The 25,623-nt window shown below is 54.7% G+C and overlaps 7 protein-coding genes across 7 annotated transcripts; 3 read left to right on the top strand and 4 right to left on the bottom strand.

Moving 5' to 3' along the window:
* Positions 1–1,511: 1,511 nt before the first annotated feature.
* V2A60_009722 (slipin family protein) lies at positions 1,512–2,703 on the top strand (the record flags this gene model as incomplete). Its single annotated transcript, XM_083260986.1, has 2 exons — positions 1,512–1,743; positions 1,865–2,703. The coding sequence occupies 2 exons, from the start codon at positions 1,512–1,514 to the stop codon at positions 2,701–2,703; spliced, it is 1,071 nt and encodes a 356-aa protein (XP_083117112.1).
* Positions 2,704–3,729: 1,026 nt separating this feature from the next.
* Positions 3,730–5,635, bottom strand: V2A60_009721 (RNA-processing protein NOP58; the record flags this gene model as incomplete). The annotated part of the gene is made up of 3 exons (XM_083260985.1): positions 3,730–5,380; positions 5,441–5,530; positions 5,601–5,635. 3 exons carry the CDS (start codon positions 5,633–5,635, stop codon positions 3,730–3,732), a joined length of 1,776 nt encoding a protein of 591 aa, XP_083117111.1.
* Positions 5,636–6,049: 414 nt separating this feature from the next.
* On the top strand, positions 6,050–7,306 carry V2A60_009720 (H(+)-transporting V0 sector ATPase subunit d; the record flags this gene model as incomplete). Its single annotated transcript, XM_083260984.1, has 4 exons — positions 6,050–6,081; positions 6,132–6,220; positions 6,270–7,156; positions 7,220–7,306. The coding sequence occupies 4 exons, from the start codon at positions 6,050–6,052 to the stop codon at positions 7,304–7,306; spliced, it is 1,095 nt and encodes a 364-aa protein (XP_083117110.1).
* Positions 7,307–7,569: 263 nt separating this feature from the next.
* V2A60_009719 (mitochondrial 37S ribosomal protein uS15m) lies at positions 7,570–8,608 on the bottom strand (the record flags this gene model as incomplete). The annotated part of the gene is made up of 2 exons (XM_083260983.1): positions 7,570–8,456; positions 8,563–8,608. The coding sequence occupies 2 exons, from the start codon at positions 8,606–8,608 to the stop codon at positions 7,570–7,572; spliced, it is 933 nt and encodes a 310-aa protein (XP_083117109.1).
* A 369-nt stretch (positions 8,609–8,977) lies between these two features.
* V2A60_009718 (40S ribosomal protein uS2) lies at positions 8,978–10,095 on the top strand (the record flags this gene model as incomplete). The annotated part of the gene is made up of 3 exons (XM_083260982.1): positions 8,978–9,147; positions 9,262–9,710; positions 9,830–10,095. The coding sequence occupies 3 exons, from the start codon at positions 8,978–8,980 to the stop codon at positions 10,093–10,095; spliced, it is 885 nt and encodes a 294-aa protein (XP_083117108.1).
* A 1,860-nt stretch (positions 10,096–11,955) lies between these two features.
* On the bottom strand, positions 11,956–17,426 carry V2A60_009717 (mitotic regulator LTE1; the record flags this gene model as incomplete). The annotated part of the gene is made up of 2 exons (XM_083260981.1): positions 11,956–17,005; positions 17,065–17,426. The coding sequence occupies 2 exons, from the start codon at positions 17,424–17,426 to the stop codon at positions 11,956–11,958; spliced, it is 5,412 nt and encodes a 1,803-aa protein (XP_083117107.1).
* A 5,376-nt stretch (positions 17,427–22,802) lies between these two features.
* On the bottom strand, positions 22,803–25,433 carry V2A60_009716 (AAA family ATPase SEC18; the record flags this gene model as incomplete). Its single annotated transcript, XM_083260980.1, has 3 exons — positions 22,803–23,138; positions 23,212–25,078; positions 25,135–25,433. 3 exons carry the CDS (start codon positions 25,431–25,433, stop codon positions 22,803–22,805), a joined length of 2,502 nt encoding a protein of 833 aa, XP_083117106.1.
* Positions 25,434–25,623: the final 190 nt, after the last annotated feature.

The raw sequence follows: 25,623 nt of genomic DNA, 5'->3' as shown, positions 1-25,623 counted from the left end.
GGTTGAATCCCCTCCTTGACCGTCACTTTTTGTTTTCGTGTCGTGTATGTATAAATCTCTATATGCTTGTGTTTGCCCGCAAGTAAAAAGGGGAGGGGGAAGTACTTGTTAGTTCCTCCCCCTAACGCCAGTTAGCGGCACAAGCGCCAAGTATTTGCCAAACCAGCCCGAAGCCATGATTCCATTTTGGCACTTGCCAGCCAAGCAATTCAAGCCAAACTAGGCAATACATATCTCGAGCTGAGGGCGAGTCTGTCTTAGTGTGATCAAGTTGGCCTTGGCCGGTCTTGCCTCCCTCGCTAAGTACTGCATGGACGCGCCCAAAACTGGAGGGGAACTCGGGAATGTCTGCGTCGGGGGCAAAAGTGATGAGGGGGGGAAGGGGGAGCCGACATGTTGTAAAAAAAAAACATGATGCGGGCTCTGCCTAACAAGGTAATCATACTTGCCATGTCGATATTGGACCTCGCCTCATTATTGAAAAAAAGTTATTAGTCTGCTCTTTTTACGCCCGATTTTTTTACGTACTGCCCGCCCCGGCTTGAACGGCACGATGAACAGCCGCACCACTGCCGCAGTAATAGTCAGAGCGAAAACCTTTGGGTGTGGCGGCGGCGACGGTCGCGATTCGGCGGTGTGGATTGCGCCGACGCCGCGGTGGGTTACCGGAACGGGGGGGGGGCGTTCATTTTTCTCTTCTCCAATTGCAATACGACAAGTACGAAGCGACCAAACAAATGATAAAAACGAAGAGAAAGGCAAGACCTGATCACAGGTTTCCCCGCCAGCCGGTGGCAGTGCCGGGCCGTCATAGCCTCGCGGGAGCAGCTTATATACCGGCATTGTGGTCAGATAAGTACCTACCTGTAGGCTGTAGCTCGCCTCCCCTTGTGTCAAGGTCTCCACTAGTAAAAAGGCTTGGTTCTGCCCGACGCCCAGCTACAGAGAGGCCCCAGAAAGGTAGCGACCTTTTGAGTGGGCCTCGTCTTGTTTCCTTTCCAAGTCCATTTGAGCAAGTCTGCATACAAATCGCCATACATTGTTGCTCGGAAATACTCAGTCCTCCCCGGCGCCCCACCGACGGCTGCATCACCCCCTCCCCCACAACCCCTGCAAGCTGTCCTGCTACTGTAAGAAGAGCGCCGCCCCAAAACGCCCCAAAACGTCATGCCAAACCGGTGCAAACGAACGCTTGCATCGGGCCAGCAATTAAAAAGGGCCTGCAACCTCTCTTCCCACCACTACACACTTCCTCTTTGCCTCCTGCGACAAGACATTACTCTTGTTTACAATTTTAAAACACTCTGTCAAGGATAATTCCCGTTCTTTCCCCGCCGGCTCTCATCTTTTCGCGGAGAACGACTTGCTTTGTCTCATCACTTTGCGCCCTCTTTTTTTTTTCTGCATCTCGCTTCTTCTTTTCCTTAAGATACCCCGGCAGTCTTGACCAAACGACCGCAGACCACACACGTCCACGCAGAAAAAATATTAATAATAATATCAATCGCACAATGTCTTCGGCCGATCATATCCTCAACAATGGCGAGGGCGCCTCCACCAAGTTTGCCGACTCGGAGCAGGGCCACCACACGCCCGCCAACGGCAGCGACCCCCGGGCCGCCGGCGGCTTCGTCGCCCAGTCGCGCATGACTGTCGCGCCCCCGACCGAGGATGACCTGCAGCGGAGCTACGCCAAGGTGGTCGGCTCCGAGGCCAACCCCAAGGGTTGGTATGGAAGCATGAGTACGTATTGCCTCCCCCAAGACTCGATTTATTCCTCGCTCCGACTACGAGAATAAGAGACAAGGGGAAAAAGAAAAAGAAAAAGAAACAAGGCGCACAAACCAGACTAACACCCCCACAGTCAACGGCATCGGCGCCATCATCGGCACCATGGGCGCCGTCCCCTGCTGCATCTGCTGCCCCAACCCCTACAAGTCGGTCCAGCAGGGCAACGTCGGTCTCGTCACCAAGTTTGGCCGCTTCTACAAGGCCGTCGACCCGGGCCTCGTCAAGATCAACCCCCTCTCCGAGCACCTGCTGCAGGTCGACGTCAAGATCCAGACGGCCGACGTCCCCGAGCAGGTCTGCATGACCAAAGACAACGTCACCCTGCGCCTCAAGTCGGTCATCTACTACCACATCGTCTCCCCGCACAAGGCCGCCTTTGGCATCTCCAACGTCCGCCAGGCCCTCATGGAGCGCACCCAGACCACGCTGCGCCACGTCGTCGGCGCCCGCGTCCTCCAGGACGTCATTGAGCGTCGCGAGGAGATTGCCCAGTCCATCGGCGAGATCATCGAGGACGTCGCCGCCGGCTGGGGCGTCCAGGTCGAGAGCATGCTCGTCAAGGATATCATCTTCTCCCAGGAGCTGCAGGAGTCCCTCTCCATGGCCGCCCAGAGCAAGCGCATCGGCGAGTCCAAAATCATCGCCGCCAAGGCAGAGGTCGAGTCCGCCAAGCTCATGCGCCAGGCCGCCGACATCCTCTCCAGCGCCCCCGCCATGCAGATCCGCTACCTCGAGGCCATGCAGGCCATGGCCAAGAGCGCCAACTCAAAGGTCATCTTCATGCCCGGCGCCAGCAGCAGCATGGCCACCACCCTCGGCGACGCCGTCAACGCTACCCGCCACGACGGCCGCGACCAAAATGACGACGGTCTTAACCAGGCCATTCAGGCTCGCGTGATTGAGAATATTTGAAAGAAAAAAAAAAAACCTCTCTAGTGGACGGATAGCAACCATCTAATCCGCTCATGTCGGGAAGAACCAAAGAAAGAGCAAAAGGAAAAAAAAGAAAAAAAAACTTGTACACTTATGGATACCAATCTTTGATACCCAACGAGGAGGATGACTGCCATGATTCCTTTGATGCAAATTAGTTGTTGTACTCTTGTAATGCACTAGTCTGAACAATACTATGAATGCTCTGTTTGCTAAGAAACATCTTGAGAGTAAATTTTTCTTTGAAAGCGTATCCCACCTCACCACCGTTGAACAATATCATCCATATTTTATGCCCAGATGCTGAGACACGTGGTGTTCATTACGTGCTATTCGAGGAACCCCTCAAACAAAACGTCTCTCGAATCATTGTTTTAACCTGCATCGATTCACCACTGCGTGTACATAATCAAGTAAAGTTATCCGTTATGCATTTACAATAAATATGAAAATCTCTCTTCTCTTCTTTCCCCTCTCCCCTCTTCTCTCTTCGCTGAAAAGAGGTTCAAATTCCCAGACCACTCGCAGTTCACCAGATACAAACAACCAAATAAAAGGGAAGAAGCTACATGCATATCCGTTGATTCTTCTCTTGCAAGTCCACGCCAGATGCAGAAGATGTTTCACCATTATCAAGAAAGAAAAGTCAGCAAGAACTTGATACATGACGAAAATCGAACCAAAATTTTAATAAAAAAGTCACCGTAAACGCCCGGCCAACCGGTTTTTGGCACCAAGAGGAAAAGACAAGACCGAAAAAAAAAAATCAAAGTATGCCCAACCAACTGTAGAAACCACCCCGCATGTAAAAAAAGCAAGAAAGAGAATATCCTCATGTCTAGTCTCAAAGTGGCACATGGCCAAAATGAAAAAGAAACAACATGGCTCGTCAAAGGCGTGCGTGTGAGGTAGGGCTCAGAGCCAACGACGCTTGAGCTTACTCAGAGGGCGTTGACCGACAAGAAGCTTGTGCTCTTTCTCGCCCTCAACCTTGATCGGGACCTTCTAAGCCTCGGATCGCTTCTTCTTCTTTTGCTTCTTCTCCTTCTTCGGCTCGGGCTCGTCCTCATCGTCAGAGTCGTGCTTGCGCTTCTTCTTCTTGCCCTCGTCGGCGGCAGCCTTGGTAGGTGTGGCGGTAGCCTCCTTGCGGAGCTTCTTCATCTCCTTTTTGGAGAAGACGCGGGGCTTGCCGTCCTCGACCTGGATGTCGCCGCGCTCGTACTTGCGCTTGAATTTCTTGACCGAGAGGCCGGCCAGGTCAGCCAGGCGCTCGTACTCGGAGCTTGATAGCTTGGTGACCTTGGGTGTGGAAACGTCCTCGTCGTCGCTATCGGCATCGTCCATTTCCTCATCCTCCTCGACAACCTCAATCTTCTTCTTCTTCTTGTCCTTCTTGCTCTTCTTAGAGTCACCATTGGTAGCAGCTTCAGCCTCGTCCTCCACACCATCGGCGTCGACGTTGTAGCGGCGTGTCTCCTTCAGGGTGAATTGGCCAGGGGCCATGATCTCACCAGAGGGAGCGACGTTGGTACCCTTGGGCAGCAGGGGGCGGCCTTCAAGTTTGCGAAGGTGGTTTTCGAGCTTGATGCGGCTGCTCAGGCCGAGCATAGCGCGCTCCTCATCATCCTGCTCCTCGTCGTTGTCGCCGAGGGCATCCACTCGAAGACCAAGCGCAGTCTTGGCAGCGAGCATACGGGCAATCTTACCCTTGTTGCGGCCGGTGGCCTGACCGATCAGAGAAGAGTGGTAGATGAGACCATACTTGGGCGTGTCGTGCTTGGTCTTCAGGGCACGGAACAGAGCCTTCTCAGCACCGAGAATCTGAATGGTGGAACCGGGAGCCTTGGCGAGGTTGAGAAGAGAACCGGCGTGAGCCACGAGACGAGCACCGACGAGATAGCCGAGGAGGGCAGTCAGATTGGGAGCGATGGCGCGCATGCGGCTCTCGAGGTAGGAGGAGAGCTCTGCACGGTAGTTGGTGTAGATAAGAACTTGGTCGGCAAGGAGCTGGATGTTGTGCAGATCCTCCTCGGTAATCTCGGTACCCATGCTAATCTCGGAAGCAGCCTTGATGGCAGCCTCCATTTCCTCGGGCAGAATATCAGACAGATCAGCCGAAGAGATGTTGCCACGCATACCGACTTTGAGGACGATGCGGGCGTAAGCCAGGTTGTCGCCGAGAATCTTGGCCATCTCGGGAAAGTGCCAGCCATACCACTCCTTGGTACGCATGGCGTAGACGTTGAGCTCCTTGTCCATGTCATCGAGAAGCTTGATGGCCTGAATAATCATCGAGTCAATTTTGTCGGCCGAGAACTTGAGCTTGTGGCGAGACATCGAATGAGAGAGACCAAGAGCCATACGGTCAACGTTCTCCTGGGCAAGACCGGGGATGAGCGAAGGAAGATGCTCACGAATGCCACGGAAGACATCCATCGTATTGGAGCCAGCAACGGGGGTGATGTTCAGGTCGGGGAGGTTGGAGATGGCGGTGCCGAGCTTCATGTCAGCGACAGCGATGGAGGCCTTCTTCTCAGACTTGAGATCCTCGAGAATCGAAGTCAGGAGTTCGGGAACCTTGCCTTCCTTGAGGGAGGCGGCCTCTTCGAGAGCCATGGCGGCGCTTTCAAACTTGACAAACTTTTTCAACTTGAGCCTGTAGAATGTTATTAGTCTTAAAACATTTCGACAAATGTGAAGCTTTGGCGCTCCCTACATTTCCACCAGCTTCTCGGGCCGGCCGAGCTCGGCGGCGAGATCATCGTTTTTGAAGAGTTTCTTGTCTGCAGACTTGAACAGGCCGTAGCTAGAAAAAAAATTAGTGACTAGCAGAAAAAGACCCCCGTACTGGGCCTACACAAACGGAGAATTCTCACCCTGCTGGCGTCTCGGCAAGAACAAAGAGAGACATTGTGAATAAAGATGATCCCTACAACACTCCTGCAAAACTCTGTGGTGGTTAGTATCACTTGCGTTGCGCAATGGCGATCAATGTGCGCGCGCAAGTCCTTGTGCAGATAGGTTGGGAAATTTTTTTGACGAGCTCTTGGAGGCCAAAAATTTTGGTGTCAAACCGGCGACTGAAGTGGCTAGTGCGGAAGACGGCTTTTAGTTTCTCCGAAAGAAAGTTGGCGGTGGAGCCTTCTGGCTGGCCACTCACGTGGAGCCAGGCGTCAGTGGCCGACCAGCCTCGAAACTCTGTCGTAAGTGCGGGAGGTAACTTGGCGGCATCGCTCAAGCTAGGTTCATAACTGCAATTCCAACCTGATACCCATTTTGCCGAAACTTGTGCCTCCGGTGCATCCTGAAATAGCTGCCGGTCAAGATGGAGGGTCTTTTCTTCAACGCCAACAATGGGTTTGTCTGACAAGACGCACTGGAGCCTGCAGGCAGCTAACTCACTCCAGCTATCTCGAGGGCATTGTCCGCGGTTATCGCAACGGCCTGCTCACCACGCCAGCATACAACAACTTGACGCAGTGCGAGACGATTGATGGTGGGTTCGCTGCTAAATTTAGAGACAGACAGATGCTGATCTTTAAAAGATCTCAAGCTTCAGCTAGGTCCGGCCTACGGCGACTTCCTTGCTTCCCTGCCTCCGAATCCCTCAACCTCTAGCCTTGCCGCCAAGACGACAGACAAGCTCATTTCTGAGTTCCGATATGTACGCGCCAATGCCGTTGGCTCGCTCGCCACATTCATGGACTACGTTACATACGGGTACATGATTGACAACGTCGCGCTCCTCATTACCGGCACGTTGCACGAGCGTGATACCCGCGAGCTGCTGGACAGATGCCACCCACTTGGCTGGTTCGAGACGATGCCTGTTCTCTGCGTCGCCACCAATATTGAAGAGCTCTATAACAGCGTCCTGATCGAGACGCCCTTGGCCCAATACTTCAAGGGCAGTCTGAGCCACCAGGACCTTGACGAGCTTAACATTGAGATTGTCCGCAATACCTTGTACAAGAACTACCTGGAAGACTTTCACAACTTTGTCAACACGCACCCCGACATGGCTGGCACACCCACGGCCGAGGTGATGTCTGAGATGCTCGAGTTTGAAGCTGACCGACGAGCCATCAACATTACGCTCAACTCGTTTGGCACCGAGCTGTCAAAGGCTGATCGCAAGAAGCTGTACCCCAGCTTCGGCAAGCTGTACCCCGAAGGCACCCTGATGCTATCCCGCGCAGATGATGCCGAGGGTGTGCGCCTGGCTGTGGATGGTGTCCATGACTATAAGACCTTTTTCGATGCCGTCGCTGTCGGCGGAAGCTCCGGCGCCGGCAACATGGGTGGAGGTAGCACCGACGGCAAAAGCCTCGAGGATTTGTTCTACCAGAAAGAAATGGAAATTTCCAAAAGCGCATTTACAAGACAGTTCACATACGCCATTGTCTACGGCTGGGTCAAGCTACGAGAACAGGTAGGCTCCTACTCTCCCATAACGAATCATCTGAATGATGTTCTGTACGCTGACATGAAGTAGGAAATTCGCAACATTACATGGATTGCCGAGTGCATAGCTCAAAACCAAAAGGACCGCATCGGAAACTTTATTAGCGTCTTCTCCTGAACGCGAGTTGGAATTTGTCTGTTTTAGCATATTTGTAGTATAGCGCCGCCGCCTGTTTTAATGTGTTGACGGGATTCAGTGTTGACCAAGAACCTTTGAAAGAGAAGCAGAGAGACAGGAGGGCTTTGTAGTGGTTTTTTTTTGTGTTAAACAGTGGCTTTACAGTGGCGCTCTTGATGGCTTCATATTGTACATGTAGGAAGTAAAGTTTAATGCTACAGATGCTTCCGTTCCTTCTCCTTGTATTATTCATATCGTCACAATCACCTCAGCTCAATCTGCCCCCTCCACATGGCCGGCGTGAGACCCAACTTCTCAATCATATTGGTCCAGCGGCCGCTGCCCCTTTCCTTCCTTTCCATGTAGCGCAGAAGCTTCTGGCGCTTGTGCAGCATCAGGCGGAGGTTGCGCTTGTTGTGGATGTCCTTGTATCCGCGGTTCGCCGACAGCGCGTCGGCGAGGTTGCGGATCTTGGCCGTCAGGATGGCGATCTGCACCTCGGACGAGCCCGTGTCGGCGCCGGCCCGCGGCGGCATCTCGACGGTGCTCGCATTTAGGGCCGCGGGCTTGGGGGCGACAGCGCCGTCGGTGCGGTGGCGGCCAAACTCGTTGACGATGCGCTGCACGTTGAAGTGGTGGCGGTCGCGGCCGCTGCCGTTCTCGAGGGCCGTGATGCGGTGCAGCGCCTCGACGGCGCGCGCGTGCCGCCGGTCGTGCTGCGTCTGCGACTCGGCCTCGCCGGGCACGTCCTCGAGCTGCGAGCTGACGGCCCCGACAACTGGCTTGGTCAGGGCGCGCGCGTGCTCCGCCACCTCGTCGATCTCGGCGTCGCTCAGGTAATGGCTGCGTGGCGTCACGGTGGTGCTTGTGCCATCCGCGGCTTCGACGGCCTTTGGACGGGCAGCCGTCTCGAGGGACTCGAGGAACGGCGTCTTGCGGCCCCAGATGGGATCGCCGAGGAGGGCGTCACGCTCGGCCTGCAGCTCGCCCCGGCGCTTCAGGTTGGCGTTCTTGCGCTGCTGCGCCTGAGCCCACCGGTAAGGGTCTTGCTTGGCCTTGCGCTTGCGCTCGCGCTGCGAAAGGTTGGCTGTTTGAATGAGCGGCATGAGCGGCATCTTGGGGGCGGTTGTCGTGGCTGGTCGTAGGCAGACTTTGGGGAAGAATCAGCGTCAGCTCGTGATCAGATATTGGCCGTGATCGGTGCCATTATCCTTTACAGACGAAAAAAAAAAACACCAATTCTGATGATGACTTACGGTTCATCGTGCCTAGGCGCTGTAGCGCCTCTAATCTGGGCGGCATTGTGCTGGAATGTGCTGATATGTGTCTTTGAAGCTCTCTCCACGAACTTGGCTTCCAAAATTTCCCAGTACTGGCGTTGCTCACACTGCTAGCCAGGAGGTTTGGCCCCATATCGACTAAACAGGACTAGCTGCAATATCACGTGCACTCACATCCACTTTGAGACATTCTCGCTTTTGCGGAAGACGCTAGTCCGTAAACAGGTTAGTGGGATGAGGGCTCTCGCACACATTTTTGGGTAAAATTGATTTTTGGTGGGATGTGGGCTTGAGGTGTGCTTTGCATCGCGAACTTTTCCTCCCACGACCCTCACCTCCCAGCTTCTTCCTTCCAACCCCTCCATCCGAGAACCAAGGAAACTCAGTCAAGATGGCCCCCAACAACCTGCCGTCCGTTTTCAACGCCACCAGCCAGGACATTGAGATGCTCCTGGCTGCCCAGTCTCACCTGGGTAGCAAGAACTTGCAGGTGCACATGGAGCCGTACCTGTGGAAGACCCGTGTCGACGGTGTCAACGTTCTCAACGTCGGCAAGACCTGGTATGTTTTACGGAAGAGGAAGCAGCAGCAGCAGCAGCTCAAGGGAGCGACGGGCCTCTAGCGCCAGCGCGGAGGGAAACAACTGGCCCAGACTAACGAAGAGCGCAAACACAGGGAGAAGATTGTCCTCGCCGCCCGCATCATCGTCGGCATTGACAACCCGGCCGACATCTGCGTCGTCTCCGCCCGTCCCTACGGCCAGCGCGCTGTCCTCAAGTTCGCTGCGCACACTGGCGCGACCCCCATCGCCGGTCGCTTCACCCCCGGTAGCTTCACCAACTACATCACCCGCTCGTTCAAGGAGCCGCGCCTCATCATCGTGACGGACCCCCGCACCGACGCCCAGGCCATCAAGGAGGCCTCGTACGTCAACATCCCCGTCATTGCCCTGTGCGACACCGACTCCCCCACCGAGTACGTCGACGTTGCCATCCCCACCAACAACAAGGGTCGCCACGCCATCGGTACCGTCTGGTGGCTGCTTGCCCGCGAGGTTCTCCGCCTCCGCGGCACCATCTACTCCCGCGAGACCCCCTGGGACGTCATGCCCGATCTTTACTTCTGTATGTTCTGCACTACGAGGAAACAACCCCTCTTTGAAGTCGTCCTCGCACGATAGTTGAAGGGGAAAAACCAATTGCGGTGGACCATGTAAAAGAAGACGAGCTAACGTACTCTACAGACCGTGACCCTGAAGCCGAGGCTGAGGACAAGGCCGAGGAGGAGAAGGCTGCCGAGGAGGAGGGCCCTGCCGCCATCGAGTCTGGCTTCCAGGCCGCCCCCGGTGACTGGGAATCCGGCGCCGCTGGCTTCTCTGGCGCTCCTGGCGCTGCCGGTGCCACCGGCGCCGCCGGCTGGGACGGTGCTGGCGCCCCCGGCGAGGAGTGGGGTGCTCCCGGCGCCTCGACCGAGTGGGCTGCCGATGCCGGCAAGGACTCCCAGTGGTAGGAAGCTCAGGATGTCCAGGCGGCTGCTGCCACCGTTCCTGCCGCCGACGCCGATGTTTGGTAGACTCCACTTTGGCTCTTTTCCGGCTTTTCACTGAGAAAAAGCAGTCGGGAGGGGCAAGAATGGTAGTTCACACAGACGGAGGAAGTTGTGATACCCAAAATAATAAGATGACGGACAAAAAAAACACAACAAATTTGGGGAAAAGAGCTGGCAACAACAAAGCCTTAGATATTCTGAACAACGAAGAAGACCAAAAAAAAATCAAGAAGCCTACCGGAGAAGAGCAAAAAACAACAAAAACAGTTTTGAAAATCAGAGAGCTACGAATGACTTTTTTTCTTTTTGTGAGTGTCTCTGGTCATTTTTGGCCGGTGACGGGTTCTGAGAGGATGGGAAAAGCAAAGCAAGCAGTTTTGTGGTTTACACGCTGTGCTGGTACTAATGAGGGAAAGATACTCGCCCCATTCCGACGGTCTTTGACGTCGAAACCTGTTGCGTTTTTCACATGTTCTTTATCAACAGGTCGAGTTTATTTTTTGTTTGGAGGGGGAGAGGGAAAGCCCTGTACTGCCCGGCGCGCCAAAGGGGATGGACTTGACCGTCGTCCCGCCTGGACTGCTTGTATTCTTTTTTTTATTCTTCTCTTTACCTAGTCGCAAAGAAAAAAAAACTAGTCTGTTCTCTGTCTTCAAAATCTCCCCCCAAACAAGTGGTGATGCTTTCACGTACATGTTAGCCAGCCCCAATCTGGCACACGTCAAGCGTTTGTCGTCCTAGAGTAGAGCGATTCCTTCGAAGCGCATCCCGCCTCGGATTTTTGGCAGCGAAACTGTGAATCATTTCGTTGCGACCTTGGATCCAGCCAAGGGGAAAAAACAAAAAAACAGGCGACGTCTTTTGTCGTATCCTGCATCGGGCAACGTAGGATTGCAAACATCGCGGACGAGCCTTTCTCGGTCGTCGCCGCCCCCAATTTGCGCGCAGTCACATTTTTCAATCAAGTAGAGAAGGGAGAGGAGTTGCACATGCTTGAAGCATATCTGTATTCAATTGTGCGAATAAATAAAACAGACAGAGAAAAAAAGTGAAGAAGAAAAAGAGAAAACGTTTGAGCCTCTGTCCGCAAAACGACAAAAGACTCCCAGGGTATATGAAATCATAGCCAAGCCAAAGCATCCTCTCCCTTGCAGAAGAAAAAAAAAAAGAAAACCCACTCGCTCTCCGCAGAGCAAGTCTTGTTTGCCTTTGCTCTCTCTCCTTAAAGGACGTATTCCTTCCAAAAAAGGAAAAAGAAACCCTCTACTATAAAATCATTCGAGTACCACAAAAAATGTTTTAGTTTCCAATGTCCCAACGAATGTCCAATGATGTATACTTTCTCTCTCTCCAGTTTCATCTACAATTTGTCAAGATAAAAAAAAGTCCATGTTGTAAACGAGGTGCCGTATTAACCAGTAATTAGAAAAGCTCGACGCTGTACTGTGCGTGCGTGTGTGTGTGTGTGTGTGCGTGGTAATGTTAGACTCCCAAAAGTTCCATTCCCAAAATCAGAATGCCAGAGACAGAAAAAAAAAAGAAAAAAAAAACGAGTGCATATATGCTTCGCTTTACTATGAAAGAAGACAAAGAGAATATTGATTTTCAATCAAAGAAAAGACGAGCAAAAAAAAGGGGGGGTATGGTATGGGTATGTGTGCTTTTGCTGTGTGTAGTCTCGAATGTTGTGTAGTGTTTTCGCTTTCCATTATGTGTCAAAATTTTCAAGCCTTGCAAGGGCATACAAAACAAAAAAAAAACGACAAAGGGGTATATAAAAAAAGTCATATGCAGACGACAGTAAAGCTGTCGAGGGGCTTATCAAGGCTCGAGTGCCTCCGAATGGTTGCGAATCTCCTCGTCGCTCAGGGCGCCCACCCAGAGGCAGCGCTCCGTGATGCCCTCAATGGGCTGGAATACGTAGCGCGTGCTCGACTCGAGCAGTCGCAGTAGCACCTTGACAACGGCGGCGGCGACGCGGCAGCGCTCAAAGTTGACGAGGGGCGACGGCGGCGGCGGCGGCGATGACGAGCTTTCCGGCGCGGCGGCAACCTCGGAAGGCCGCTGGGCGTTGTACAGCAGGTCGTGGGTATAGATGCCCACAAACGGGATGCAGCCGGTGTCGGTGCCAACCTCCATCTCGGCGCGCAGGTGCAAGAAATTGCGCGTCGGCGTCACCAGCGTCTCCAGCTCGGCCAGGGTGCGTAGGTCGTGCGCGGGCACCATGGCCCAGGTGCGCGCGAGGCGCGTCACCTCGTTGCTCGACAGCGCAATGGTGAGCTGCGCGAGCGTCGCAAAGTTGCGGTAGCGGCGGCAGTGCGCCGCCACGTGGATCATCTTGATGAGGCAGCGCGCGCGCTCCTCGACGTGCTGCGTCAACACAATCTCCGAAATGGCCCATTTAACCATAATGTTGAATCGCGCAATGACCACCTCGACGCCGTGGGCGTCGCTGTTGCGCAAAAAGTCCACCCACGAACGGGAGCCGCTGCTAGTAGCATTCTTCCAGTTCATCTCAATCAACTCCTTCCAGTCAATCTCGTTGAGCGCGTCCTTTTCAATGAGCGTAAACTGCTGCGCGAGAATGTCCGAGTCAAAGGCGAGGATAAAGGGCAGGTGCACGGAAAACTTATTGGCGCCGGCCTCGGCTGGGCGGCCGCTGCAAGACACGCCGAGCGCCGCGGGAGAGGGCTGAGAACCAGGGAGCGTTTGCGTAAACGGCGCAGTCGGCGTCGCATCAGGCGTGGGGGGAAGGGGCCGGGAAGCGTACATGGCTTCGGTGGAGTTGAACATGGGCGACGCCTGTTGTCGAGGTGTGGAAAGGGGAGGCGAGACTGGCTGCAGCATGGAGTCTGTAATGGCCTCGCCCAGGGGATGGGGTGGAAGCTTGCGTCTGGGACGGAGCAGATTATCGTTGGTCTGTGTTGGCGTTGGCTCCGGTGTGGACATCTCGGAAGAGATGTCGGAATTGGCGTAGCTCTCATCTTCAAGGAAGGACTCCTGATGAGGAGAAACGGGTTGCGTGTCCCCAGGCATGATTCTCTCCAGGCTTTCCGTCTTTTCCACCACATCATAGTCTTGGTCCCCGGAGCCTGTGGCCAGCTCATCGACAGACTCAGCATCGTACAACACCGAAGTCTCCAACAGTTCATTGCCGGCAATCGTGGCGAGGTCTTCCGAATCACGGAGAATAGACTTTTCCACCCACCCCCTGCTGGTTCTTCCACTGCTACCATCCTCAGTCAGCCCTCTGTCCAAGAGCGGAATCAAGTTGTAAGAGTCCACCGACGCCTCGGAGAGAAACGAGCACAGCCCCGTGATTTCGCTCCGCGGCACAGACAGATCTTCAGTTGTGCCGGGGCCGGTGCTCGAAGGATCCGATCCACCGGATACTCGATGGCGTCTGCTGATGGTACTATCGGCAGGGCCACCACCGAGAAACTGCAAAGCACGACCAAGCTTCTCAATATCAATCTCTTCTTCCTCCGCCTTTGCTGCGCTGCCCTTGGAGCCGCGGTTGTATTTGCCTTCCAGTTTGAGTAGTGCCGATTCGATGCCACCGTCGTCCTCGTCATCCGGGATCTGGGCCAGTCGCTGGGCCTCAGCTTCAAATGAGGGTCGCCCTGGCGGCTTGGATGAGGAATGTGTGCTGAACAGCGAGAGCTTCGCAGCTTTTGGGGGGTGATGTTTTGTCAGTTGACCAACAGAAAAGACATCGTGGCGGTCCACATGGTAGTCGCCGTAGTCAGATTCAGCATCCAAGTTGGAATCGGGGACTCCTCCAAAGAAGCTGATGCTACGGGCAGACTCGGCGTAGGTTACGAGGGACCCGACAGATTGCGACCTTCTGAGAACCTTGTTATCGAGTTCGCCCACCCTGGTGGCGGCACGCAAATCCCCACCGGGACGACGGCGAAGTACATGAAGAGGTTCAGGGACCGAAACTTGCGAACCACTCATGGACACATCAGAGAGGGTGCCGGCATCCAAGCTCCGAATACTAGACGGAGGCATCACACCGCTACCAACGGAGCTATGTCGGCGAAGCGGTATCGACTGGCGAGGAAGATGCGTCTTGGATGAGCGAGTGCGTCTGTGCATGCGAAACGTGGAGCCGCTGAGAGGCGGGTAGCGTCGATTGTGACGGGTTGAGGAAAAAGAGGGTCTACCGATTGCTTCCGATACTTGAGAAGCGTCATCTTGCTCAAGAGTGGCAAGATCCGGAATGAAGGGAGGTAACACGTCGGAAGTTTGAACCGAGTGAGGGTGAATGAGATAAGAGGAGCGACGAGGCGTGCCACGGTCGACGTTTGGTGGAGTATTTGGCGGCGTTGGGCCTGTAGTGGCGGGTAGAAATGAGTCAGTCAAAGTCTCGACCGACTGTCCCTCGGGGCGCGGGGGCATCATGTTACAGTGCAGCTCAAACGGAATGGTATCATCAACAATGACGATAGACTTGCTGCCCGTGGTGATGCCCATGTCGCTGGTCGGCCGCTGGTGCTCAACGTGTGGCGGACCACCGAACCGGAAACGAACACTCGAATGGCCCGGTAGAGGAGCGGACAGCGGCCCAGGCGGTATGGGACGCATCTCTGCCTGCTCCTCGCGCACCGCCTTTTTGAAGTCCTCGGCGACCTCGGCACCTAGAAGATCGATGCGGACTGCGGGCCGACCACCGTGGTGCTGCGCTTCTTGCTGGGGAACGACAGCGGTGCCTGGTAATCGGCTGGAGGCTACATGACGCGGCCCGACTGGCGAGATGCGTGTCAAGTTGGCCTGCGTGGGGGCAGTGACCTGTCCGCGAGCGCTGAGTGCGCGTCTCACGCTGGCGAGGAGCTTCTTCATCCCGGTAGCGGACATGGCTCCGTGGAATGGCTTCTCCTTGAACATGCGGCGAGACGGGGGTGTGAAGACAGTTGTCTGGCGATGGGCCATGCCTCCGCAGTCCTGGGCAGAAGTGTCCACAAAGGGTTGGCCCGGAGGGAGAATGTTGCCGCGGACGAGGCTGCCGGCTGGAGGCAGGAGGGTGGGAAAGTCGACGTCATTGGATGCCCTCTCAGAAAGATGCTCGCGGAGAGAGTCGTTGACACTATTGCTGCGCTTGTGCGAATGCCCGTGACGGACTTTCTTACCAGCTAATGCTCGTGGAGGAACAGAGGCAACGCCAAACTGTTGTGTTTGGGCCACCGCTGGCACCGGATGAGGATGGGCGGCCCACGGCTGGCTGGTGTAGGAGGGCATGCCTTTCGGCACCTTTCCGGGGAAGGGGCAAGAGACCACATCCATGCTATCTAGACTACGGGGTGAACCCTGCTGCGCTCGCGCCAGATCCATGGCGACGTTTTCTGGGGTCAGAGGCCGATCGCCAAAGACGACAAAGTCGCTAATCTTGGGGGTCTTGTTGGGGTCGGTGGAGAAGCCCACGTCGGGACCCTGGTGCCTTAGCAGGGATGGTGAGAGCGGCGGCTGACCGCCGACGGTTTGCCAGTATGACGGGGTCAGTGTCGGATCTCTGTGGCCGGCAATGCCGCCGGGCACGACAGTGGCCTCGACACCGAGAGCGTCGTCAAAGTCGGGGCCGTCCCAGTAGTGCGCGCAGACCCTGCGCCAGCACTTTTTCAGTTCGGCAATGACTCTGAGCTGTACTGTCCTAGTCTGCACATCGTCGGAGAGGTCATCGACCACACCGTTGAGAGAGTCGCAAAAGTCTTTTCGTAGGTCATAGTCGAGGAGAAAATCGTCTGTAAAATAATTGAGAATCCAATGTCGGGTGGCGACAAAGGTGCGGACGCGAACGATCATGCCCACTTCGTCTTGGCGTGCCAATGCCCAGCGCATCCTTGCAAAGAGCATGTGCAAGAGGTCGAGTGAGGAGAGAAAAGATCGATAGGTGAGGAAGAAGTCTGAGATCAATTCGTAGTCGAGAAAGCTTGGCGAAGTGATTTCGGCAACGAGCCGCGGGGGCGTAGCAGCAGCGACAGCGCCCGTGGTGGGAGCATAGCGAACGAGTCGACGATCGTCGCAGGCAGGGCGGAATGTGAGACTATTGAACATGTCGGGTTCAATGACGAGATGTGTAGAAAGATGGGCAGATCGCATGGCACGCAGCCTCAGTGACGAAGGTAGTCGGCTGGGGCTCTTCGGGGCCGCCTGTGCCGCGACATGGCCGGGCGGCAGAAAGACTCCGGCTGATTGATTCCATGTAAAGTCTGCGACGGGCGGGTGGCTACGGGGCAGCGAGTTGAGCCTGGAGGCAGAACTCGAGCGCAAATCCTCGGTTGGAGCGTACGACGAGCCGCGAATCAGGGCGGTACCGCGGACAGTAAATCGAGGGGTGCCGAGGCGCCAGTTGGGAATGTTGATGTCGAGAAGCGGCGTAGCGGCAGAGAGATCGTCCATTGTGCGCGGGCGAGCATCGTCAATGGATGTGGCCGAAGCGGCCAAGGCAGCAGCCGGATCGGACGTCTTGGGAGCGGCCAGCTCGTGGATTGTGCTGTCGGAGAGCGCGCGGCGGTGACGGCTACGTCGGCTGGCGGCGCGTGAGGCGGGGACGCTAGCCATGCTACCGGTGACGGGGGAGTCTTGGGGTACGTCGACCCAGGGCGGATCGGGGGGCCTGATGGGAATGCGACTCTGATTCAACGACACTGGCGGAGACTCAAAAGACTGTGGAGGGGTAGCAGGCAGGTTGTAGGGCTGTTGGGTGCGCGATATGGAATGGTTGCGACGGACCGAGGGTCTGCAAGTCGGCGCAAGAAGCACCGTATTAGCCGTTTGAGGATCAAGTTGGGGAGCGAGGTCCTTGCGGGAGACGCAAGGTGTGAGACGGGCATTCCAGTGGACTTCTTGAACAGGCAAAAGGAGTGACCCGCTTTGCAGAAGAAGAAATAGGTTTGCAAGGCTAGGCAGGAAAGACAAGGCTGCACATACCTCAGATAGATGCGACCATTGTTCCCCACATTGGCAACGGCGAACTGGCGGCCGTCGCGGGCGGAGGCAGAGTGATCCCAGGCGGAATTCCACTTTTCAGAGTCGGCCTCACTCTGGCCGGCGCGAGAGGCAGATCGGCTGTGAAGGTAGTGACGGGCCTCAGTTGGGGGAACGAGAGGCTGCTTGCCGACTGAGGGTTTCCGAAGGGGCCTATGGGCGTGAGACTTCGTCGCGGAGGTAGAGGCGGAGGTGGAAGTAGCGGCGGCGGCAGCAGCAGACGAGGATGTGGTTGCGGGGCGAAGAGGCGCGACGGCTCGGGGCGATGACCTCTTGGAGGACTTGGGGACGGCGGAGGTAGTCATGGCCGGGGAACGTTTGCGGCGGCCCGGGAGCGCGCGCGACGGCGACGACGACGACGAGTCGAGCCCGCGGGAGATATCGAGAGGGTAGAAGGCGAGGGACAGCGGCTCCGCCGAGCGCAGAGTCTCGACGGTAGACCGTGTGTCGAGGTTAGAGAGGTTGTCGCAAGCGGAGCAGACGGGGTGAATGGGCGAGCGTTTGGAAGTGTTGGCGTGCGTATGCGGGAAGAGGCGTCAAGTCGGTTCGATGTGGAAGCTATCGAGGAATGCGCGCATTAGTTTGAGGCGAGCTCCGGGGCGGCGGTTTGATCGGGCTGGGTTAGTTGGCCGATTGGTTGGCGGGAGGGCGTTGTGCGGTGTGTCGTCGTTGGGGTGGGAGGGGGAAATATGATTTGGGAATAGCAGAAGCTTGGGGATGGAGTCGGTCGACTTTTTGTTATGGCGTTTCTTTTTTTCGGGGGGGGGGGGGGGGGGGCTAACGAGAGGGTTTTTGGGCGGGCGCCTCTCCAACAAGGCAGATGAGGTTCCAACGTACAAGACGGTCAAGGTAAGTAGAGGAGAGTACCTGGGGGAAGAGGAAGCGAGGAAGCAGAGGTGAAATTTGGTTACAAGCCGTGTCGTTGGGGGCTTCTTCTTCTTTTTTTTCTCTCTTCCCGTTTTCTCGTCTTGGCCGGGGGGGAGGAGGCAGGTCGCTGCGGCGCGACGCGCGGGAGGGGGGGGGGGAGGTTGACAAGAGCAGCTCAGGTGGGGAGAGCAGCTGTATGCATGAAGGTACCTACTTACATAGTAAGTAGGTGATGTAAACGGTTTGTGGGCTGAGGAGTAGGAGGAAGACAAGGTGGCGGCAAAGAGGAAAAAGGAAAAAAAAAAGAATTGGCCAGGAAAAAAAGCAAAGAAAAGAAAAGAGAGGCAACTTTTTTTTTCGTTCAGTCGAGAGGTGTGTAGAGCCGAGAAAAGGCGGATGGGAACAATAAAAAGAAAAAATAATAATAAAAGGGAAAACTGAAGGGGGCCCGCGGTGACGAAAAGAGGCGGGCGGCGGCGGCGGCGGCGATGACGGGCCAACTAACAGCTACTGAGTACTGATGGAGGTTACATTTAGACTTGATGGCTTATTATGCAGCCTAGGGTGAAGGATTGAGTGGTGGTGGTGGTGGTGGTGGCGATGGTTAGTGGTTACCACTGACCAGCAGGCTGGCTGGCAATTGTGGCTGGCAGAAGCTGGCTGGGGACAAAGGGAGGAGGAACAGAGGAGAGTGCATGGGCGGGCGGGCGGGCATGACGCCTACCGGGAGCATGGATGAATAGCCCTTTTTTTGTTTTTATACCAGTAGCATCATTACTTATCATCTAGACAACCAGGATTATTTTTCTTCAATGAGCCCCCCCCCCCCCCCCTGTTAGCGCAGTCTTGTTGCTGGTGTTGGTTGGACTCGAGCAGGTCGAACATGAGAGCATGGGGGTTCTCTTATGCGCTAACAAGGATTATGTGTGCCATTCCGGATCAGCCAATGTATGTACTTACTCCGTACTCCGTACTGTATGCTACTTGCTGCTGATTCCTACTGAATACTAACTGTTGGACAATCTATCGAGCCCGACTTGTCAAGTACGAGCCGCATGGACGCATGAGCGCATTATGCGGATTATGGTATTATGCGTCCGAATAATAGGTACGCTTCTTGCCTCCGCCCTTCTCCCCATACCAATTTCCTGCATCTGCTCGCATAAGTGCCGCCAATCCCAGATCATACTGGCAATGACTTACCTTTGGCTACTCAAGTATAGCCTATAATAGGCAAGGTAGGCACGGCTAAATAAGCACACTGCCCCATGACAATCTGCCTTTTGGTAGCAGGGTGTAGGGCCCGGGAGAACATGTAAGCACGCATGACAAGCGATTTGAACAAGCATCATGACCAAAAAAGAGGAATCAGGTCTACTGGTAATCTTCAGAGCAACTTTGTTCCCCTGCCAAGCCAGCCAGCCCGTCCGTCCGTCTATTCGTATCCCATCGACTCGCAACGGCAAACATGAATCAGGGGAAAAAAGAAGAAAGAGAAGAAAGAAAGAAGAAGAAGAAGAAGAAAACACCCTGTATTTACAACTCGCGGGGAAAAAAAACTGCCCCCCTGGTAAGTAGCAACGGCGGCGAGAGAAACATCCATCAGTGGCCCCGTCCGTGTGGCTGTAGGTATGGCTGTGGCTGTGACGCTCAGGTCCCGTGGCCGTGGCAGGAGGCAAGGCAAGGCAAGGCAAGGCAAGGCAAGGCAAGGCAAGGCAAGGCTACAAAGTTAGCGGTATGTGTCAGTGAAAAAGGTGGGCAAAAGTCGGCAAGCGAGCAAGCAAGCAGGCAGGCAAGCAAGTTTGGCTGCCAAGCTTTGGCTCGAGCCGAATCGGGTGCCATCTTACTCGCTCCCCGGTTCATGACTAGTCTTCTTCTTCTTCTTTTTTATTTTATTTTATATTTTTTTTTGGTTATTTGATGAATCAAATGAGAAAAATCGTTCTTCTTTTTGTCAGCATGTCAAAAGCAGCAGCAGCAAAATAATAATAATAGAAAAATAAAATAGTAATAAAATCAGGCAACGCCAGAATACTAATACGAGGGAGGCTGTGTGGCTATATGTAAACGAAACGAAACAATTACTCGTCATCATTATTCAGGGCCCTTAATAAGAAAGAAACAAGAACAGAAACAAAAACAAATGCCAACCGTACAACTGCAAAACAGAATTGTCGTCGGTACATGGCAATGGTGTGCCTGATGATGGATTCTTCCTCTCCCTTGCATCCTTTGTTCTTTTTTTAACCTCTGTCTCCCTTGCATCCTACTTAGCCACCAACACACCCCTCCACTACCAACACCACTTCGCACCACCATGATAAACTCAGTACTTGCCACCACGACCATCACTGAATGTAACCGAAAAAAAAGGACTAGATTCACGAAACCGCACCTCGGTCGCTCCCTAACACTTTTTTAGTCCGGGCGGATGGTGGGGCCGCTTGGAAAAGAGAGAGGGGGCGGCGCGCTCTGTTGTTTCCCTCGCTGCTGCCTCGTCCAGCAAGGCCCAACCTTATCCAGCCATCCAGCCATCCAGCATGCCAGCCTGCCAGCCAGCCAGCCTGCCAGCCAGCCGGTCCGCGTCCCACCTGCGAGCCGGGATCCCGGCCGAGGTTGTTGCAGGGGGGCCGTCCCGTCATTGCGTTTCTCTCTTGGCTCTTGGTCCATGGATTTCGTGCTCGGTACTGGTAGGGTCGGGACCGGGGGCCCATACATCGGGATACCGCGTCCAGATTTCCAAACCAAATCAGCCAATTGCCAACCAACCCCCTCCCTTGTTGCCCATTGTATCCATCTACTCAATACCCATCTCAACTGGTGCGAAGCCAGTATCAGTACCCCGTAAAAGTGATCTCTTCCCGGTATCCCGTATATGGAGTACCTACCCGCCGACTTTTTTTTTTTTATAAATCGTCCAGCCACACCGCAAAAGCTGCAAAAGAGGGCGTCGGCGGCGCTCGTCCCGGTCGTCACAAAGCAGACCCCCAGGGGAGGGCCCGCCTTTGACATGATCAAGCTCGGAAAACAATGCCAGATGGCTTGCTTGCCATGAGGGATAGAATTGAGCCAAGAATGCAACCTCGGAGAAGAGAGAGCGAGAGAGCGAGAGAGAGAAAAGAAAAGCCCAAATATTGTCATTAAACTTTGCCAGCATCCTCCTCCTCCTCCAATAGTCATCCGTTCCTCGGGGAGGCGGCACCCCCCTGTCCGCTTACTGGGTATCGTTAGTAGTCTTGACCACGGCAAAGAAAAAATACAGACTATTGAAGATGACGGAAATTCATCAATCACACCTTGACGATTGCGGATCGAATTGAGACTAAAAGCAAAAACACAAGCCTCCGAGATGAAGAAAAGGGTCCTGGCCTAATCTGTAGTCTAATAGTCTAATTTTCCATGTTACTTTTCATGTCCGGTCTTTTCACGTCATGTCATGTTTTATGTATATTCATATATAAATTCTTCTTTCAAACCTCGGTTCCCTTTCTCAGTAAGCATCATTCTCCCCTTCCCCCCCCCCATCTCAGAATGGACCACAACGACAATCATCGATCCTCCTGCATCGCTTTTCCGGTTGCCGGCAGCATGCATCAACTTGCAAACGGCCCCAGCTTCCGATTCACCCGTCGTCGCCGCCGCCGCCGCCTCCCTGGTTTCCCGCTCGCTTCTTTTCCGCCTGCCGACTATTTTCTTTCCTTCTTCTCCTTCTTCTCCTTTTTTTTTTCCTTTTTCCTTCTTTGAATTGTTTGTCTTCCTCCTCTTGTTTTTTTTTCTTGGCCTCTCCCTCGCACATGACTCGCCGACTCCCACATCACCACCACCTTTTTTCTCTTTTTTTTTTTTTTCGTTTTAAAAAAAGTTGGGCATATACCTCCGTACATCCACCCAATCCTCCCCCAGTCCCATCCTCCCTCACGCCATCTGTACCTTGTACCTGCATCTATCAATCATGCCATCACGAATAACCAACCCCTTCTCCTCCTCCTCCTCCTCCTCCTTCTCCTTCATTGCGTGGGACCAGATTTTGGGCCCCTCGTATTTGTATTTGCTGTCAGCCCCCCGCCGCCCTACATCCCAATCTGCACTCATCTTTCAATTCCCCAGTAACCCCAGCCCCTCCTATCCGGCCTCTACCCCCCTTCCTTTCCTCCTGTAAAGCCTTTTCTTTTTTTTTCTTTTTTTTTTTTTTTCGATTCCTGAATCCCGGGTGAACCTGACACTCTGGTAGAATCCAGAAAAAGAAAAAGAAAAAGTGATGCATCTGCTCGCGAGTCGCCAGCAGACAACCCAACATGGAGACAATACTGTGATATCCGGGCAAGGCCGCACTAACCTCTCAGCCTCTTCAACCCCCTTTTTTTCTTCGTCTCTTGGTACAGAGGAACCTACTCCATCTTCTCGCATAGCCGTCCCTGGGTGTGTCTTGCATTTCATGTCCCTTATTTTCCATCCTTGACTTGGCCCAACCACCACCACCACCACTACCACTGCCGCCGCCGCCGCCGACGTCGTCTACAACAGTAATTTGTACAGATCACCAAGAAAAATAAATATCAAACGCCTGCTCTCTTCAACACATTCACTTTATTAGCCCTTCCACCCACTGACAGGCTGACTGAGTGACAGGTTGACAGCCAACCTGATCCCTGCACAGCTGACCTAGTCTCTTTCACACCATTCACCTCCAATACCACCGTGAAACTTTTTCTTCTTCATCGTCATTCTTTTTGCATGTCATGTTCGCGCCTAGTCTTGCCATTTCCAGCACGCGTCTATGAATTTCCCTTTATATAAAACCCCTACTCTAGCTTCTATCCCCTCAAATCATTCATATTCTCAACCAATAGGTCCACAAACGTCTCCAGCACGTTGCTCTCCGGCCCTCCTGCCTTGGCCTCAAAGATGCAGTCCAGAATCGTCTTGATCCCTACGCCCACATTCTCCCCTCCCGTCCGCTCCTGCACCATCCCAATCACCTGGCCAATGTCTCCGCTGCTAAACGATTTGGACTCGTGCAGCACGTTGCCCAGCTCCCGCAGGTTCGACACCGCCGGCACCGCCACCTTCTTTGCAAAGTCCTGGTCCACCTCCAGCATCTTCAGCACCGACGCCTTGGACGTCGTCACGAATACCAACAAACGGTGGCCCTGCGCAGATAAACAAAATTAGCTTCATTCTTCTTCCTCGTACATTTTTTTCTCGTAAACACCTAACACGTACCCTGGGTGGCTTCGACACAATGAGCGTCGTCAGAGCCTCGAGCATCACGTTCGAGAACCGCGATCCGATCGGGTTCCAACCAATCAAACGCTCAAAGTCGTCCAAAATTAGAATACTAGCAGGCGACTTGTACGCATCCGCAAATGCCTTGTGCACGTAGTCCTTCTTGGCAAAGTCGTCCCGGTATCCCACCAGGTCCGCCGGCGTGACCATCTTGACGAAGGGAAAGTCCGACTGCGTCGCAATGTGTGCCGCCAGCGCCGTCTTGCCGGACCCGCGCGGGCCGTGGAACAGCACCGACGAGTTGAACTTGTTCGGGTCTTGCTTGATCATGCCCACCACGCGCATCATCTCTTGAATGGTCGCGTTGATGTGTCCGCCGTACGGCAGGATGCCCAGACGGACGGCATCCTCCAGCTCAGCCTCCGAAACACCGTAAGCAGGCCGCACTTCGGTGAGGGCGTTCATGAAGTCGGCACGGTTGACCTTCATGTTGGCAACATCCTGCTTCACAGCCGCCATCTGGCCAACCTCGGTGTGGCGGGAAAACGCAAACGAGGCCGACGCCTTGACAAGGCCGTTCAACTCGGCTCCCGAGTAGTTCTTTGTCAAGCTAGCAAGCTCCTCTAGGTTCACGTCCGGATCCAGGAGCCCGTTCGTCTTCATCTTGGAAGTGTGGATCTTCAGAATCTCCAGACGGCCCTCCTCGTCAGGCAGAGAAATCTCGAGGTGCACCTCCAAACGGCCAGGACGGAGCAGCGCGTCATCAATCATGTCCTTGCGATTGGTCATTCCGATCAACAGAATGTTGTTCAGCTGGTCAACACCGTCAAGCTTCGACAGCAGCTGGTTGACAACACTGTCTCCCACGCCAGTGCCGCCGCCAGCTCCTGAGCCACGCTGCTTGCACACAGCATCCAGTTCGTCAAAAATGATAATGTGCAGGCTGGACTCGTCGCCCTTTTCCTTGTACTCCTTCTCCGCGTCGGCAAACAGCTTTCGAATGTTCTCCTCCGACTGACCAACATACTTGTTGAGCACCTCGGGACCATTGATGACCTTGGGAGGTCTGGCGTTCAACATCTTACCAATCTGTCGAGCGATGAGAGTCTTGCCGGTACCCGGAGGTCCGTACAGAAGCATACCCTTGACGTGGGGGATGCCCATCTTGGCAACCAGGCCAGGGGGGAACACACGAGACGCAAACGCACGACGGAAGATGGTGGAGAACTCGTCACCGAGACCACCAATGCCCATGTCCTCAAACTTGAAGTCGGGAGCCAGAATAGCATTGGAGTTGGGCTTGTTCATGGACGGCTTGAGGTTGAAATCACCTTTGCCGTCCCGGTGGAAGAGGACTCGAGTTTGGTTCGTCAAGATACCACGGGCATGAGCCTCTCGGCGCTTCTGAGAGCCCTCCCCGCCGCCCATGGCAAGATCTACCAAGCCGACGGTCTTGACAACGATGCGCAGCGGAATGTTGCGAACATCCATGATCAAGGGCTGGCCAGGCGCCAGCACCTGGTTTGCGTATGTGTCTAGGAACAGTTTGGCGAGCTCGTCCTCGTCGTATGGTACGTCGGTCTTCTTGCTGGGCGATGCGAAACCGATCTCGAGGTCCAGAGATCCCAGGTACGCCTTGCTACTAGACTGGAAAGGGTCGAAAATCTCGCCGGTGAACTGGTCGCGCATCGTGATGCCTGACCAGCTGCGCTGCGGGTCCGACAAGCTGATGCAGCCAGAGGGGAAGCCGGGGACGGGCTTGGCGGTAACGACATATTCGCCTGTCGGGTCACCGCCGCGGATGAGAAGGTAAAGATCGGATCCGTCGCGGCCGGAGGGGAAGTCGTCGGGCGAAACGGCGCATCTGTCAAGCGGTCAGCTTCCAGTCGCACCACAGACAGACCATGTGCAGGTACTTACACGTTGCTGTAGATGAGTCGCACTTGTAGGGTCTTGTCCGCAACCTTTTCGACCTGGAGCGGCACCCGTCGCCCGCCTCCAGTAGGTCCAGCCGTTGGCTTCTCGCCGTAACCCCGCGGGGAGGGCGGTGGTCTTTGGCCAGCGCGGGGGTCGCCATATCCCTGGCCCTGAGGTGCGCCATACCCAGGGCCGCCTCCGTACCCTTGACCGGGAGGCGGCGGTCGAGGGTTGCCGCCAGGCAGGCTGCTGCCGCCAAAGGGGCCCCGGCCGGGACCTCCAGGAGGTGGAAGTCGAGACATGGTGACGTAGGTAGCTTGCCCCTTGTGCTGAGACCGACAATATAGGTGGCTTTGTTCTTGATTTGACAATTGGTTGTCTTGTATTGGAGTGGGAGAAATTAAATTATGATGGACAGAAGAGGAAGATGTAAATGACAGAAAGAGCAGGCTGGGTTTGAAACAGCCTGCGTTGTTGGAGATCTGTCGGAGC

The sequence above is a fragment of the Cordyceps javanica genome, chromosome 7 (assembly GCF_051103115.1).
Source record: "Cordyceps javanica chromosome 7, complete sequence".
Lineage (NCBI taxonomy): Eukaryota > Fungi > Ascomycota > Sordariomycetes > Hypocreales > Cordycipitaceae > Cordyceps > Cordyceps javanica.
Note: the sequence above shows the minus strand (reverse complement) of the source record. Positions and strands in the feature narration are given on the sequence as shown.